This window comes from Rousettus aegyptiacus, unplaced genomic scaffold (assembly GCF_014176215.1).
Source record: "Rousettus aegyptiacus isolate mRouAeg1 unplaced genomic scaffold, mRouAeg1.p scaffold_m13_p_17, whole genome shotgun sequence".
Classification (NCBI taxonomy): Eukaryota; Metazoa; Chordata; class Mammalia; order Chiroptera; family Pteropodidae; genus Rousettus; species Rousettus aegyptiacus.
The window spans coordinates 28582390-28599214 of NW_023416292.1; the positions used below are offsets into that span (position 1 = coordinate 28582390).

Below are 16825 nucleotides of genomic sequence, written 5' to 3' on the forward strand. Positions count from 1 at the left end.
GTCTCGAGGACAGACCATATGTTGGGGCACGAAACTAGTCTCAATGCATTTAAGAATACTGAAATTATGCTAAGCATGTTCTCCGACCACAACGGTATGAAACTGGAGATTAACTGCAAGAAGCAAGAAAAACCACAAATACGTGAAAATGAAAACACCACGTGACTGAGCAACTACTGGGTCTAAGAGGAAATGAAAGAAGAGGTCAAAAGGTAGAGACAAACAAAAATGACAACATGACATATCAAAATTTTCGGGTTACAACAAAGGCAGTGATAAGAGAGAAGTTTATAGCATTGCAGGCCTACCTCAAGAAACAAGACAAATCTCAAACAGTTTAACATTCCACCTTAAAGAACTAGAAAAAAAAACAAAGCCCAAAGTCAGTAGAAGGTAGAAAATAATAAAAATAAGAGCAGAATTAAATAAAATAGAGAACAAAAAGACAATAGAACAAATTAATGAAACAAAGAGCTGGTTCTTCAGAAAGACTGGCTAGACTCACTAAGGACAAAAGAGAAAAAAGGCTCAAATAAAATCGGAAACAAAACAGAAGAAATTTATAACAGACACCACAGAAACACAAAGGCTTAAACGAGAAAACTAGGAAGGCTATGTGCCACTTCGATAGCCTAGAAGAAAGGATCAAAGACTTAAAAATATATAACCTTCCTACGCTGAACTATGAAAAACTGAAAAACCTAAAGAGACAGATCAAACAGTAAGGAAATTGAATCAATCATCAAAAACCTCCTGAAAAACAAAAGTCCAGGACCAGATGGCTTCACTCGTGAATGCTACCACATAATCGAAGATTTAACACCCATCCTTCTCAAACTCTTCCAAAAAACTGAAGAAGAGGCAATACTTCCTACCTCATTTTATGAGGCCAACATTATCCTGATATAAAACCTGGCAAGGACAACACACAAAAAAAGCAAATTAGAGGCCTCTGATGAACATACAATGCAAAAATCCTAAACGAAATCCTGGTAAACTGAATTCAATCATACATTAAAAAAGAATGTGGGACTGCAAATTGGTACAGCCACTAGGAACACAGTATGGAGGTTCCTCAAACAACTTAAGTATTGATCTACCATATGATCCAGCAATCCCTCTACTGGGTCTTTACCCCAAAGACTTGAAAATCTGTATCCGAAAAGATATTTGCACACTGATGTTCATAGCAGCATTATTCACAGTGGCCGGGACATGGAAGCAACCGAAGTGTCCTATGGTAGATGATTGGCTAAAGAAGCTGTGGTACAGACAGACAATGGAATGTTATTCAGCCGTTAGAAGAGATGAAATACTGCCATTTGCGACAACTGGATGGACTTTGTGATAATCATGCTGAGCAAAATAAGCCAGACGGAAAAGGCTGAAAATCACACACTATCACTTATATGTGGGATATAAACCTAAAAGCAACAAATGAACAGGACGAGCAAACAGAGATGTATGGACACAGACAATGGACTAGTGGTTACCAGAGGGGAGGGGAAAAGGGGGAGGGGGGAAAATAAAATGTTAAAGACAAAAATAAATAAATAAAATGTTTAAGAAAATAAAAAAATAAAAGTATTATTATGGACCAAAAAAGAAGAGGAGGAGGAGGAAGGAAGATGGAGGAGGAGGAGCAGGAGGAGGAGGAGGAGGAGGGAAGAGGAGGGAAGAGGAGGGAGGAGGAGGGAGGAGGAGGGGGGAGGAGGAGGGGGGAGGAGGGGGGAGGAGGGGGGAGGAGGGAGGAGGAGGGGGGAGGAGGGGGGAGGAGGGAGGAGGAGGGGGGAGGAGGAGGGGGAGGAGGGAGGAGGAGGGAGGAGGAGGAGGGAAGAGGAGGGGGAGGAGGAGGGGGGAGGAGGAAGAAGGAGGGAGGAGGAGGGGGGAGGAGGACAATAACAACGACGACGACTGTCTGTGGGACTCGTCCCAGGGTCCGGTACGTGCACACCAACGTGAGACACCACAGCAACAACATAAAAGACCCGAACCGTGTGCTCCCATCAATAAGTGCAGGGAAAACCCTGGACAAGACACAACATCCATTTATGGTTAAAACACAGTAAAATTGGGTGTAGAAGAAAACAGCACCTCGACACAATTAGCAAAACCATACATGACAAACCACAAGCTAACATCATGCTCAATGGTAAAAAACTGAAAGCCTTTCTCCTCTAAGATCAGAAACAAGACAAGATGTTCACTCTCGCCGCTGTTACTCAACATAACATCGGAAGTCCTCGCCGGAGCGATCAGGCAAGAGAAAGAAATAAAAGGCATCCGAACTGGGAATGAAGAAGTAAAACTGTCACTATTTGCAGATGACATGATTCTGTATATAGAAAACCTTAAAGATTCCACCAAAAAGACTATTAGAAACAATAAACGAATACGGTAAAGTTGTAGGATACAAGATTGATGTACAAAAACCCATTGTGTTTCCATATGTTAACAATGACACATCAAAAAACAAACAAACAAAAAAAACACTGAAATGAAGAAAATAGTCCCATTTGCAATTGCACCAAAAAGGATAAAACACCTAGGAATAAACTTAACAAAGGACGTGAAGGACCTACACACTGACGACTACAAGACACTGTTGAAAGAAATGGAAGAAGACACACAGATTCCGTGTTCAGACGGGAAGAACCAACAGGGGTAAAAATGGCCATGTTGCAGTGTACAGATTTAATGCAATCCATATCAAAATCCCAACAGTATTTTTCAAAGAAATAGAAAAACAAACAAACAAACAAAATCATCAAATTTGTACGGAACCACAAAAGACCCTGAATAGCCAAAGCAATCTTGAGGGGGGGAGGGCGGGGAAACAAGCTGGAGGTCTCATACTCCCTGACTTCAAACTGTACTACAAAGCTACAATAATCAAAACAGTATGTATGGTACTAGCAGGAAAAAAAAGACACACAGACCAGTGGAACAGAACTGAGAGGCCAGAAATGAACCCATATGTATATGGGCAACTAACTTTCTACAAAAGAGTCAAAAATATACAATGGAGAAAAGAAAGCCTCTTCGATAAATGTTGGGAAAATTGGAAAAGCCACATGCGAAAGAATGAAATCAGACGACTATCTGACTACACACAAAAATTAACTTGAAATGGATTAAAGACTTGAACATAAGACCTGAAACAATAAAATACATAGAAGAAAACACATGGACCTTAGTCTCAGAGAAGATTTTGTCAATTTTATCCCAAAGGCAAGGGACGTAAAAGCCAAAATGAATGAATGGGACTACATCAAACTATAAAGCTTCTGGACAGCAAAATAAAACATCGATAAAACAAAAACCTGAATGGGAGAAGATATTTGCAAACGAAACATATGAAGAACTCATATGACTCAACAACAGAAATGATCCATCCAATTAAAAAAAAATGGGCCGAGGACCTGAACACTCTTCCACGGAAGACATACAGACGGCCGACAGACTTATGGAAAGATGCTCGCCTTCACTAGCTAGCAGGGACACGCGAATCGAAACCACACTGAGGTACCACCTCGCACCTGTTAGGACGGCTTTTATCAACGAGACAAGAACGAACCAGTGCTGGCGAGGACGAGGGGTAAAGGCGGCCTGCACACACTGCCGGTGGGAATGCGGCCTGGTGCAGCCGCTGCGGAAAACAGCACGGACATGCCTCGAGAAATTAAGAACGGGATTACCATGTGACCCAGCAATCCCTCTTTTGGGTATGTACCCAACAAATTTGAAAACATTTACTTTCATACATGTTTACAGTAGCCAAGACATGGAAATGTCCTTTGACAGGTGACCGAATAAAGAAGATGTGGTACATATATACACCGGAATACAACTCGGCCATAAAAAATGACGTATTACCATTTGTGACAACATAGATGGGTCTTGACAGCGTCATGCTAAGTGAACTAAGTCAGATGGAAAAGGTCTAGAACCATATGGTTTCACTCATGTGTGGGATATAAAACAAAAAACAAACCGAACGAAACAAACTCACAGACACAGATACTAGCAATGTGGTTACTAGAGGGGAAGGGGGTTGGGGGGAGGAGGAAGAGGTTAAAGGGGGTCAAATGCATGACGATGAAAGAAGACTGGACTTCGGGCGGTGAGCACACAATGCAAGATCCAGAAGGCGTGTTATAGAACTGTGCACCTGAAACGCAAATATTTTTAAACCAAGGTCGCGCCCATAAATTTAATTAAAAAGTAAAAATAAAATTAGGTATTCAGTAAATTAAAATAAAAAACAGAGAGTTTTTAAAAAGAGAGAGAAAAAGAACATCAGATAATTAAAAAATATTAAAAAGTGAAATCAGAACACTTCCATTTCTGGGAAGATTAAGATGTCCTTTTCCTTCTCCTCTTGCTAATACAACTAAACACCCTAAATAGTACAAAGAAAACAAAGATAAATCGAGTCTGGAAACGTGGCAGGACCACAGCAGGTCAGCTAGGGATCTGGGGACCTGAGGTACAACAGGGTGATGAGCTCCCTAGACTTCTTTTTGCCTCGCATATTCCAGACCTGGAGATGAAAAAACTGACCCCTCAAAACGCCTGAACTTCCACCCCTCTAGATCATAATGCGCCCCCTCCACCCCAGGACTCACCCTCACCCAGGGGTAAGGGGGAGCCCCTCCCTATCCCCAGGTGTCAACAGAGGCCAAGAGGGGGAGCTTGGACTTCTATCTCCACCTGGCAGTAACAAGGTAGCAACCCCCTTCCCCCGCCAGAGCCGCATGAAACAAAGCTAAATGAAAGATTTAAATAAGATCCAGAGTTTCATAACATAATTCATCAATGTCCAGGTTTCAACCAGAAATCACACCAAGAACTAGGAAGGTTTCAGGCTGAATGAAAAAAAGATAATCAATAGATGCTAACGTCCAGATGGCACAGATGTTGGACTTCTCTGACAGATTTTAAAGCAGCAATGATTAAAAATGCTTTGACGAGCAATTATGAACTTGAAACCACTGGGGGGGTGGGGGTGGGACAGAAAGCCTCAGCAAAGAAATGCAAGATACAGAAGAGAAATACAAGAAAGTTTTAAAACTGAAAAATACAACCACCAAAATAAAATCTCGGTGGGTGGGTTCAGAGCAGAATGGCGAGAGGAGAGAACACGATCAGTGAACTGGAAGCTAGAACCACAGAAATCTCAGTCTCAACAACAGAGAGAAAACAGACTGAAAACAGAAGAACAGAGCCTCGGGGAACTGCTACGGGACGCGAACAAAAGATCCATTCATCACTCACTGGCATCCCAGAAAGAGATGAGAGAGAGGTCAAGGCTGAAAAAGTACTCAAAGAAATAATGGCTGAAAACCCCCCAAATCTGGCAAAAGACCTACAGATTTAATAAGCTGAGTAAACTCTGAACAGAATGAACCCAAGGACATAGCCACCAAGAAACACCATAATTAAGCTACTAAAAACTAAAGACAAAGGATCTTGAGAGCAGCCAGAGAAAAGTGACGTAAGTCACCTAAAAGGGAAAAGCCAGGACCCCACCACCTCAGATGCAATCCATGCCAGCTAAATGGATGTGCGGTACCCATCTGACCCCACTGAAGTTCCGAGATGCCAAGAGGAATGAAGAAAACCCAAATCCCTCCCAGACGGTGGCCTCTCCCTCGCTTTCCCCTTACGACTCCTCATCATCTACTCTGCTGAAGCCGGGCCACATGCACAAGAGAACCACAGGGCATCCTGGGAAATGTAGCCTTGTTTCCAGCCTCTAGGACAGGGAAGACAGGGTAAGGCAGGCTTAGGGGACCGGGAAGGAATGAATTTGAGGGTGCTCATCTGCGACATCCCTCGCAGAGTTGTTTGAATTCTTTTGCCCCCCTTTCAGGTGAATGAGTAGTGAAAAACAGGCAAAAACAGCAGGAATAGGTCTGCAGATTCCACAAGCAAAGCAGCCCTAACGTATCATTAGCATCCGATGTATTTTGGGGTTCTGAAGTTCACTGGAATGGATGGGCTCTATGACACTATTAAGGGGAGGAAGACCTACCTGGAAGTTCTGAATGGAGAAAAAGCTGTTGAATAAAACACTTATTTAAGTCACTGGCTTCCAAAAAAGGGATAATTCCATATTCGAGGGGAAAAAATAGTTAAGTTCTTACTAATAAACTTCTGGGGAAATAAAAGTTAAAATATAAAGAAATCAAAATTGTACTAGGAGAAAATATTGGGCCAATAATGATAAATTCAGAGTACTAAAGCCCTTCTAAGCAGAACACTGAAGGCAAAATCATCTAGAAAAAGGCTGAAGGATCTGACTGCAATGAATTTCTAAATTCCACTGTTGAAATGCACACACACAACAGTCAAAGGCAACTAAGAAACCATTTTCCCAATATATGTGACAAATATTAAGACCCCCCAATACAAGAAAGATGCTCCAAAGCAAAAGGCAAACACCTCAATTTAAACATGGGCAAGGAGCATAAACAAAGAAGGAATGAAAGATGAATATGCAAGTGTCCATCAATACAAGTAAACAAATATACATTAACTTAAATAAAGCAGCATTTTAACTTCTCAAATTAGAATATGTCAGTGTTGGTGAGAGTGTGGAGACATGATCAAACATTTTGCATACTCTTTGTTCTACAAATGCTGCCTTTGAGGAATTAAAAATTCACAGCTATAATATTTGGTTATAATAATATCAGTATTATTTATAACAGCAAAAGCTGTAACAATCGAAATATCTACGTAGAGAAGCTAAATTATTGCTCATCCATTCATTCAGTGAAATACTCTATATACCTACTAAAGTGATGTTGGAGAAAATTAAATGGTAATCTTCTTAAAGTTATGATTTCCCCCCAAAAAGTATGTACATGAAACTCCATTTTTGTACCTCTCCTTGGCTCCCTGCCCTGCCTTAAAAAATAAAGGGGAAAAAAATTTATATACTCACATATATGCATATGTAGACTCAGGGCTGGCAGGATAGATAATATGTTAACAGTAAAAGCATCATGGAGATTAATTTATCATTTAGGTGTACCCTATATTACTCTAAACATCTTACAGAGAATATGTACTACTTCTTCTGTAATCAGAAGAAAAAAAAAATCGGTGAGCATTTTTAACCAACTCACAGAGAACAGTTTCTCAGAATATTAATTTATTCTGGTAAACAGAAATAGGAACTTCAAGTCATAATATTCAATGGTTAATCCTTTGAGTATACCTTTTTTTCTAGTTTCTTCTTTCCCTCCACTACCAAACTATCCATTCACACCACCATGTTTCTACATTTATCTACATATTTACCTTTTCATGTACTTACTGGAAGGCATTCACTCAAACTTGCAACCTCTCATCTCGCATTTTCACTACATCAGCATGCGTCCATGCGTATTATCCGGCCCTCTCTCGCACGTGCTTATAACTAAAAACATATGCAGTGGAACGGCCAAACGCACAGACATATCAACTTTAGGCAAAACACGCCAAACACATAAACATCAGTCCCGTAAATTCATACTGATGTTGGATACACGCTCCTTCCGAACACAGAGCAAAAACAAATTCTCATTCGCTCAGAGACTCAAGAAGGGAGGGGTCATTCATTCTCTTCCACAGCTGTATCCCATCCATTCATTCATCTTCACCCTTTACCCACCGCTCTCAGCTGGACGTAGAACTGCAGCTTTTCACTCCGAGAGCAACAAAACCTCCCACTCTCTTGACATTTAGCACATAGCATGAAGTTCAATAAATACTTCTTTGCACTTCTGAAAGCAGTCACAGAACCGAGTCCACAAATTCTAGGAGGGCAGAGCCCACGTTAGCATGCAGCTCTCAGCGGCGCTCAATAAGCATTAATTAACCCCTACGCCCTTTATTACTGACCCGCCGTTGCCCCACGGGGGAGGCGCGCACCGCACGCCGCACTTTAAGGGGGCGGATGGAGCGGCCAGGCCGAGCACCACCTGCAGCCTGGCTGCCCGCAGACTCAGAGGAAGCGGGGTTCGCGCTGCGGAGACTCTGGGGAAGGGCTGGTGTAAGGAAGACGGACAGTGACGTGCGCGGACAGACGGCCCGGCTGCCCACGTGGAACCACGGCCCTGGGCGAACTTCACCGGGGCGATTCTCAGAACTGCGCGCGCGCGGCGGACGAGGAGCCCACCCCCCCCCCCGCCGCCCCGTGTCGCGAGCGCTTTGAGAGAGTTCCAGAGAACTAAGCAACGCACCCCGGGCCCGCGGGGCGCCAGGCCAGGCCGTCCTCCGCCTCTTCAGAGGAAGGTCTCCCGCTTGGCACCCGGGCTCCCCGAGCTCCCTGTCCCCCGGGATGCCGCGCGCCCCGCTACCCGCGCAGGAGTGGGCACAGACCCCGGGCCCAGGGGGGGCTCCCCTCCGCCCAGCCCCCGGGCCGCGGCGGGCCGGGGAGGCCCCGCGGTCCGCAAGGAGACGGCCCCCAGGCCCGCCCGGCCGCGGCGCCGCGCCCCCGGCCCCGAGAGGCGAGCCCGCACGAGTTGGCCGGCCCGAGCGGAACTTCGCCACTCACCTGTCAGGCCCCACTGCCTTAGGTCCTGCTCCTGCACCCGCGCGCGCGGGGGCTCGGCGCGGCTGCCGGCCTGGAGCGCCAGCAGGAAGCCGGACATGCCCGTCTCCCTCTCGCGCCCGGCGCCCGCGCGCACCGTCCGGCCCCGAGAGGCTCCGCCCCGCGCCGCTGCGCGCGTCCTTCCCGCCGCGCACCGCGCGCGGCCGCGGCGGCCGCCAGGGGGCGCTGCGCGCGCCGGCTGCGGCTGCAGCTTACGCTGGGGCCCCGCCAGCATGCCCCGCACCTGGGAGCCCGCAGCGCCGCGGGATCGCCCTCCCGCGCTTCTGGCTGTGCTCATGCGCGCTCTAGGCGGCTGAGGCCCCGAGTCGCTCACCGAGGGGCCGGCATGTGTTCGTCATTCGCTAATCATCGACTCACGTTGTATCGCGTGTCGCGTACTCCGCTAGGCTCTCGGGGCACACCTCAGCAAGACATCGTCCCTGCTCTCTAGCGGCTCCCCGCGCGGCCGTAAAGGCGAGCGTGCTCAGTTCCGTTTACGGTAGCAATAACTTGGTTTGGGCCCTGAAATCCTCTAACTTGCTCCCTGGCGGCTACAGGCCACAGTCGAGAACCTCTGTGTCACGAAAAGTACCATTGCCCCTGTGGATTCGTCAAGTGAATTATGGGGAGCAAACTTGTAGCCACCAGCCCCGGATAGACACATGGACCACCAGAAATGAGCGAGGTCTAGGAAACACACTCTTTATGCAGCCAGCCAGGTCTGCCAGGGGTACACAGACCCCAAATTAAGCAGCCCGGAAATGTAGAGGTACAGGGTTTTTAAGCCCTAAACCCCATTCTTCATCCTGTTTGAACACACAGGTCTATTTTTCTTTTTACTAACTGTCAACCCACAGGTGGGTTGTGCAAGTGGTGGGGGCGGGGGTACAGAAACAGAAAGCTTGTTGTTAGAGTGTTATGTTCCCATGGGCAATATAGCCAAGCAGTAGTTTTCCAGCCAGCACAACTGAGGCAATGTGTCAGGGGTCGCCACGATTCAAGGTCAGCTTCGAGTGGATTTAGGATGCAGCCGTTCAGGATTAGTGTACCACCAATGCGAGTATCACGATGATAGCAGCCCAACAGCTGCTTTGGTTAATGCAGTTGGAGGTGCCGCCTACATATTTTCTCATTTTCCCTTCATAGTAGCCCAATAAACAGGTAACTAATTGTACCCACACTGCGGGGGAGGAAACTGGAACAGGTACAGTGTTATTCTCTGGGTAATGTCATCAGAATACCACTCCCATGACCTTGGTGCCTCTGTCTTCCGTAAACAAATTAAAGCTGTGTTTTCCCCCATCTTCACCGACCCTTAAAATGAAAGGGAGAGATGCGTTGCGAGCTGCGAAGAAGATGGCTTAGGTTGATTTATCCATGAAAACTCAAAAACAAAGCATTGTTCTGTGAAGCTAACTGTGTGTGTCTTGAGTCGTTCTGTAAATACTGATCGTGCACCTACTATGTGTCAAGCACTGGAGACAGAAGCCGCTACTCCCAACTGTAGATATTTAAGTAAATTAAATTCAGCTTACATTTTAAAAGGAGGAGGTAGTCAATAAACTGGCAGATAAAAACCAGGTAGTGAACAATGTTGAATTGGAAGAGAAACAGTCATGTATTGTGGCTACACTGATTTTCTACTCTGTGTTTTCTCAGAATCTTAAGATACATTTATTTATGTCCTTCTCCGGCTTCTGTCCTGTGTGGCTGCTCCTGAATGGTTTTTTTGTCCTGGTCTCTGTTTGATTCATTTTCTCCCCTCCAGCACCAATATCAAACACCTGCAACTCAAACCAAAGGATGTATTATTATTATTATTATTATTATTATTATTATTATTATTAAAGGACATTTGTTTTAGTATAATGCCAGATATCGGGTCCTAGCTATACGCTAAGTGTTCTCTTGGTATATTGAGCCCGCCATCTAAATATAGCTAAAAAATGTATTTAAGAGACTCCAAGTCACCTGGCGAGATGACGAATGAAAGTTTTACTCTGGATGCTGTATGAAAAGAGTCTGGATTAGGGGACGGGGTGGAAGCAGGGAGACAGGTTTAGGAGACTGCCGTGGAAGCCCAGGCCAGAGACGGCAGTTGTGGGCCCAGCGTGGTGGCATGGGGTGCTGCGGCGGTCCAATGCCACATACATTGCAAAGGGGAGACTGTAAGACACACGGAGCACCTGAGAAGAGAAGAGAAATAAAGGATAATTTCAGGGATTTGGCCTGAGCTAATGGTAAAGTGGAGCTTCCATTTATGTGGGAAGAGGGAAAGACGGAGAATGAGGGGATCTGAGAAACATCGAGAATTCATCTTCGGACAGAGTAACATAAAACAGTTATCGGATGTCCAAGTAGAGCTGTTGAATAGGTAATCGGATAGATTCGTCCAGAGCTCAGAGGAGAGGTTAGGACTGGACACGTAAGTTTGGAAGTCCTGATTTTAGGATGGACCTTCGGCCTTGGTACTAGATGGGGCCATCAAGGGGGTGACTGGGTCCATAAGAGACTGAACCTTGGACAACTTGTGTGACTTCATTGTGTACACCGTGGGCCACGGCAATCCAACAAGATGGTAACGTGTCTTGCTAGCGTCTGCCAACCCCACTGGAAGAAGCACAATCAAACACAGGTTAGCAAACAGTCGTGTTTATTGTTCATTATGCTGAGCATTGTACAAAAGCAGGTGCCAACTGGCAGCACCTTGTAAGTCAGAGGTGGAGCCTGAGTAACGGAGCCAGACCATGGATGAAGGTGTGTCCAGACGTCCTCAAGAGTACATGGACTTAGTTAGACCTTTGGACTCGGGTTAGGATGGGGTCAGCGCTCCCAGAGTGGGAAAATCAGTGTACTGGGATGAGAGACTTGGGTTTTGTTTCTCCAAACACAGGAAACGCTGTATTTTAACTTTTGATGTAATAACACAACTTTGGCATCAAATGACACATAATAAACTTAAAATTGCAGAAAGCCAGGGGAATATACTAAAGAGAGAGCACATTTAAATCCATCGACGGCGTGATTCTGCTCTGCCGGATTCAGAAAACTGGCACTTCCTTTTGTACCAAAGGCAAAGGCAGAATGCTGAAACACCACAAAGTAAACCTCTGATAGCAGAATCTAGAGATTGCAAACTCATAGCTGTGCGTGAAGGTTTGCCAACAGGTCTGTTTTCCTACCTAAATAAATTGAATGTCTTTTGGCTGTCATGCCTTGCCATCAAGCTAGTCACATGCAATTTTATATTAGCCATTCAATATTATATTAGTTTCAGGTATGCAGCATAATAGTTAAATGTTTATACAGTGATCTCCTCGATAAGTCTGGTACCCACCTGGCATCATACACAATATTATTGACTATATTCCCTAAGCTGTGCTTCGCACCCCCATGACTATTTTGCAACTGCCCAGTTGTACTTCTTAATCCCTTCGCTTTTTTCACCCCCTCTCATTTAGCGGTCATCAGTTTGTTCTCTGTATATACGAGTCTGTTTCTGTTTTGTTTGTTCATTTATTTTGTTCTTTAGATTCCACATATAAGTGAAATCGTATGTCTTTGTCTGACTTACTTCACTTAGCGTAATATCTTCTAGGTCCATCCATGTTGTCACAAATGGTAAGATTTCATTCTTTTTTATGGCTGAGTAATACTCCATTGTATATATGTACCACACCTTCTTTATCCAATCGTCTGTCGATGGACACTTATATTGCCACCATATCTTGGCTGTTGTAAATAACGTCGTAATGAGCACAGGGGTGCATATCTCTTTACGAATTAGTGTTTTGGATTTCTTTGGATAAATACCCAGAAGTGGAATTGCTGAGTCATAAGGTAGTTCTACTTATAATTTTTGTCATTTTCCATGGTGGTTTCACCAATTTGCAGTCCCATTAACACTTCACATCGTTACCAACATGTGTTTCTTGGTTTTTTGGTGATGGCCATTCTGACAGGTATGAAGTGATATCGCTATTTAAATTCATATTTCTCTGATGACTTGTGACACTGAGCATCCCTTCATATGTCTATTGGCCATCTGTATGTCCTCTTTGGAGAAATGTCTATGCAGGTCCTCTGCCCATTTTTTAATTGGGTTGTTTTTTCTGATGTTGAGTTGTGTGAGTTCTTTATAAATTTTAGATATCAGCACCCTATCAGATGTATCATTGGCCAATATCTTCTCTCATTCGGTAGGTTGTCTTTTCATTTTGTTGATGGTTTCCTTTGCTGTACAAAAATTTGGTTCAATGCAGTCCCATTTGTTGATTTTTTCTTCTGTTTCCCTTTCCCAAGGAAGGAGACATATCCAAAAATATATTACTAAGAACAATGTCTAAGAGTTTACTGCCTATGTTTTCTTCTAGGAGTCTTATGGTTTGGAGTCTTACATTTAAGTCTTTAATCCATTTTGAATTTATTCTTGTATATGGTGTAAGAAACTCATCTAATTTCATTTTTTGCACATGTCTGTCTGATTTTCCCAACACCACTTATTAAGGACACCATCTTTACCTCATTCTGTAATCTCGTTTCCTGTGTCATAGATTAACAGACCGTGTAGGCTGTTCCACTTATCTTTGTGTCTGTGTTTATGCCAGTACCATGCTGTTTTGATTACTATAGCCTTATAGCATAGTTTGATGATACCTCCAACTTTGTTTCCTTTTTCTGTTCTTTATAGTTTACACTTACATTTATTATCCATTTTGAATTAATTTTCTACATGGTGTGAGATACAGGTCAAGGTTTCTTCTTCTTTTTTTCCTTCCTTTTTTTTTTTTTTCATGTAAATGTCTAATTTTTCCAGGCCCCTTTCTCCATTGAATTGCCTTCATACTTCCGTTAAAAATCAATCGACTGAATTTACGAAAGTCTATTTCTGGAGTCTATTCTCTTCCACTTATATACATGTCTATTTTTTCACCAATACTACACTTCTTCATTGTTGCTTTATGATAAATATTAAAAATGTGTAATGTGAGTCCTCCAATTTTGTTCTTGTTTTTCAAAATTATTTTGGCTACTTTAGTTTCTTTGCATTTCCATGAATTTTTGAATTAGCTTGTCTATATCTGCAAAAAGTTCTGCTGGGATTTTAATTGGGATTGCATTGAATTTTTATATTGACTTAGGGAGAATTGACATCTTAACTATATTAAGTTTTCTAATTTGTTTATTTATGTCTTCTCTTATTTATTTCATCAGCATTTTTTAATATTCAAAATATAGATCCTGTATATTCTATTATAGTTATATCTAGTGTTTCATTTATAGTATGTAGCTATTATGAATGGTATTATTTTTGACTTTTGGATTCCAATTATTTATTGCTAGTGTATAGAAATTCAAGTTAACCTTGGTTAATCACTATTCTAGCAGCTTTTTGTATAGATTCTTTGAAAACCTCTACGTGGACAAATGTGTTCTCTGCAGATAGGGACAGTCTTATTTCTTCCTTTCTAATCTGAATTTCTCTTATTTCTTTTTCTTATCTTATCACACTGTCTAGGACTTCCAGTACATTTATGCCTATTATGAAACTGGAATTAATTTTTATGTAGGATATAGAGTAAGAATCAGGTTTTGAGGGTTTTTTTCCCACCCGGCACCATTTGGTGAAAAGCTATTTTTCTCCATTGCTTTGTGGTGACAATGTCATCATAAAGCAGATGTCCCTATGTGCATGGACCAGTTTCTTGGTTCTCTATAGTGTCTTTTTTATCTATTTGACTATTCTTACACCAAAACAACCCAATTGTAACTTAGTGCAGCAAGCGCTGTACCTCATTTTTTTTTTTAAGAGAATTTATTTATTGAAAACATTTTTTAAAAGATTCCATTTTTTTAGACTTTTTTTAAAGAGCAGTTTTAGGTTCACAGCTTAACTGAGAGGAAGCTACAGAGATTTCCCATATACTCCTAGCCCCCACACACGCCTAGCCTCCCTGGTTATCAGCATCTCCCGCCAGGCTAAGTTACACATCAAAACCTAAATTAACACATCATTAACATGCAAAGTCCATGGTTTGCGTTACGGTTCACTCTTGGTGTCGTATGTTCTATGGGCGTGGACACAGGTATCATGGCAGGTATCCACCATGACAGCATCATGCAGATATTTTCACTGCCCTGAAAATCCTCAGTGCTCTACCTATGCATTCTTCCCTCCCCTCTAACCCTTAGCAACCAGTGATCATTTTACTGTCTCCATATTTTGCCTTTCCTAGACAAATCTAGAATTATACTTGAAGATTTTAACATCCTTTCTTGATAATCAACAGTGCAAGCAGATGAAACAGTAGTAAGAATATAGAACATTCGAGCAACCATATTAAGCAACTTAATCTAGCGGACACTTGTAGAACACTATATTGAGCAACCGCGGGTTAGACGGTTCAACGTGCCAATTTGTACGTGTCTTTTCAAGTACAAACTGGCACATTGAACAAAATAGGTTACATGCTGAGCCGTAAAACTAGTAATCAGTTTCAAAAGATTAAAATCATATAAAGTAGGTTCTCTCACCACGTCAAAGTTAAACTAGAAATCAATAGCAATAAGATATCTAGAAAATCCCAAATGATTTGGAAATTAAGTAACTTACTTTTAAACAACCCACTCGACAAAGATGAAATTACAATAAAAATTAGAAAATACTTTGAAAGTAACGGTAATGAAAATACAACATAGCAAAATTTGTGGGATGCAGATATAATGATTCTTGGATGGAAATTTGATGAATTAAGTATCTATCCGAACAAGCTAGGAAAAGAAGAGAAGGTACAAAGAAGGAACTAATAAACAAAATCCAGAAAATAATGAACTAGAAAATAGTTATAAAACAAAGAATGTCAGTGAAGCCAAAAGATGGTTCTTTAAAAAGATTGCTAAAATTGACAGACTTGAACAAGAGGAAAAAAGAGTGAGAGAGGAAATAGAAATGCCTAATACCAGGAATGACAGAAGGAACACCACCTTAGAGGCTATACACATCGAAAGAATAATATGGAGATATCACGAATAACTTTACACCAATAAATTTGATGACCCAGATGAAATGGGAAACTCCCTAGAAAAACACAACTGATGGAAACTGGCACAAGAAGAGACAGAAAATTTGAATAATCCTATATCTTTTAATGAAATTAAATCCATAATTTCAAACATTCCAATGACCAAAACATCATCAGGTCCATATGGCTACACTGGTAAATGCTACCAAACTTTTAAGGGAAAAGATGAATGATTTTACACAAAGTCTTTCAGAGAGGCCAGCAAAATGTTGATACCAAAACCATCAGATATATTACAAGAAAAAACAATTACAGAGCAATATCTCTTAAGAATGTACGTATGGAAAAAATTCTAAAGGAACTATCAGCAAATCAAAAACAGTGTTAGATAATTATACACATCATGGTCACGTGAGTTTATTCTAAAAAGACAGAGTTGGCTTAATATTAAAACAATCGATCGTTCACTATAACATTGACCATATGATTATCTTAAAAGATATAAAATAAGCATTTTATAAAATTAAACCCCAATCATAATAAAAACTCTTAGTTAAGTAAGAATAGGAAGTTACTCAATTCGACAAATTTTTTTTTACCTAAAATATATAAATAACATCGCATTTAATGGTGAAATAGCAACTGCTTCTGCCTATCAAGACAAGTGTCACTTTTATTCAGCATCGTATTGAGGGTCTAACCAGTACAATAACGAGAGAAAAAAAATTAAAATTAAAAGTCAAAAAGGAAATAGTAAAATTATCTTTCTTCATAAGTGACACGATTGTGTACAAAGAATATCCAAAGTATCTATAAGCTACCTGAAGTAATAGGTGAACTCAGCAAGGCTTTCTGATGTAAAGTCACGTACAAATATCAGTTGTGTCTGCGGCCACGCCACTCTGAACAAACCCGATCCCCGTCTGATCTCAGAAGCTAAGCAGTGTGTGTGCGTGCGTGTGTGTGGGGGGGGGGGGGCCGGTTAGTACTTGGATAGGAAAACCAGGTGCTGTAGATGTAAACAAAAAAATCAATTGTATTTCTTAATACCAGGGATAAACAATTGGAAGATAACAATCTAAAAGCATTCTGTAGAAACCATTTACAATAGGATTTTTAAAATAAAGTGCGCGAGACTAAATAAAATGTGCACGATTCTACAGTAAAAATTATAAAACAACATAGAAATCAAAGAAGAACGAGTAGAACGAGAAATCGT

The 16825-nt window shown here is 42.0% G+C and overlaps 1 protein-coding gene across 3 annotated transcripts in view; it reads right to left on the reverse strand.

The window, feature by feature from the left end:
* Window positions 1-8692, reverse strand: part of CHD1L (chromodomain helicase DNA binding protein 1 like) — a 46655-nt gene extending 37963 nt beyond the window's left edge. For all 3 annotated transcript variants that reach the window (XR_004955237.1, XM_036235003.1, XM_036235002.1), the window contains exon 1: window positions 8549-8692. Coding sequence is in view for 2 of the 3 variants with exons in the window: in XM_036235003.1 (XP_036090896.1) it covers window positions 8549-8645 (97 nt within the window). In the remaining variant the exon portion in view is untranslated. The remainder of the gene's footprint in view (window positions 1-8548) is intronic.
* Window positions 8693-16825: the final 8133 nt, after the last annotated feature.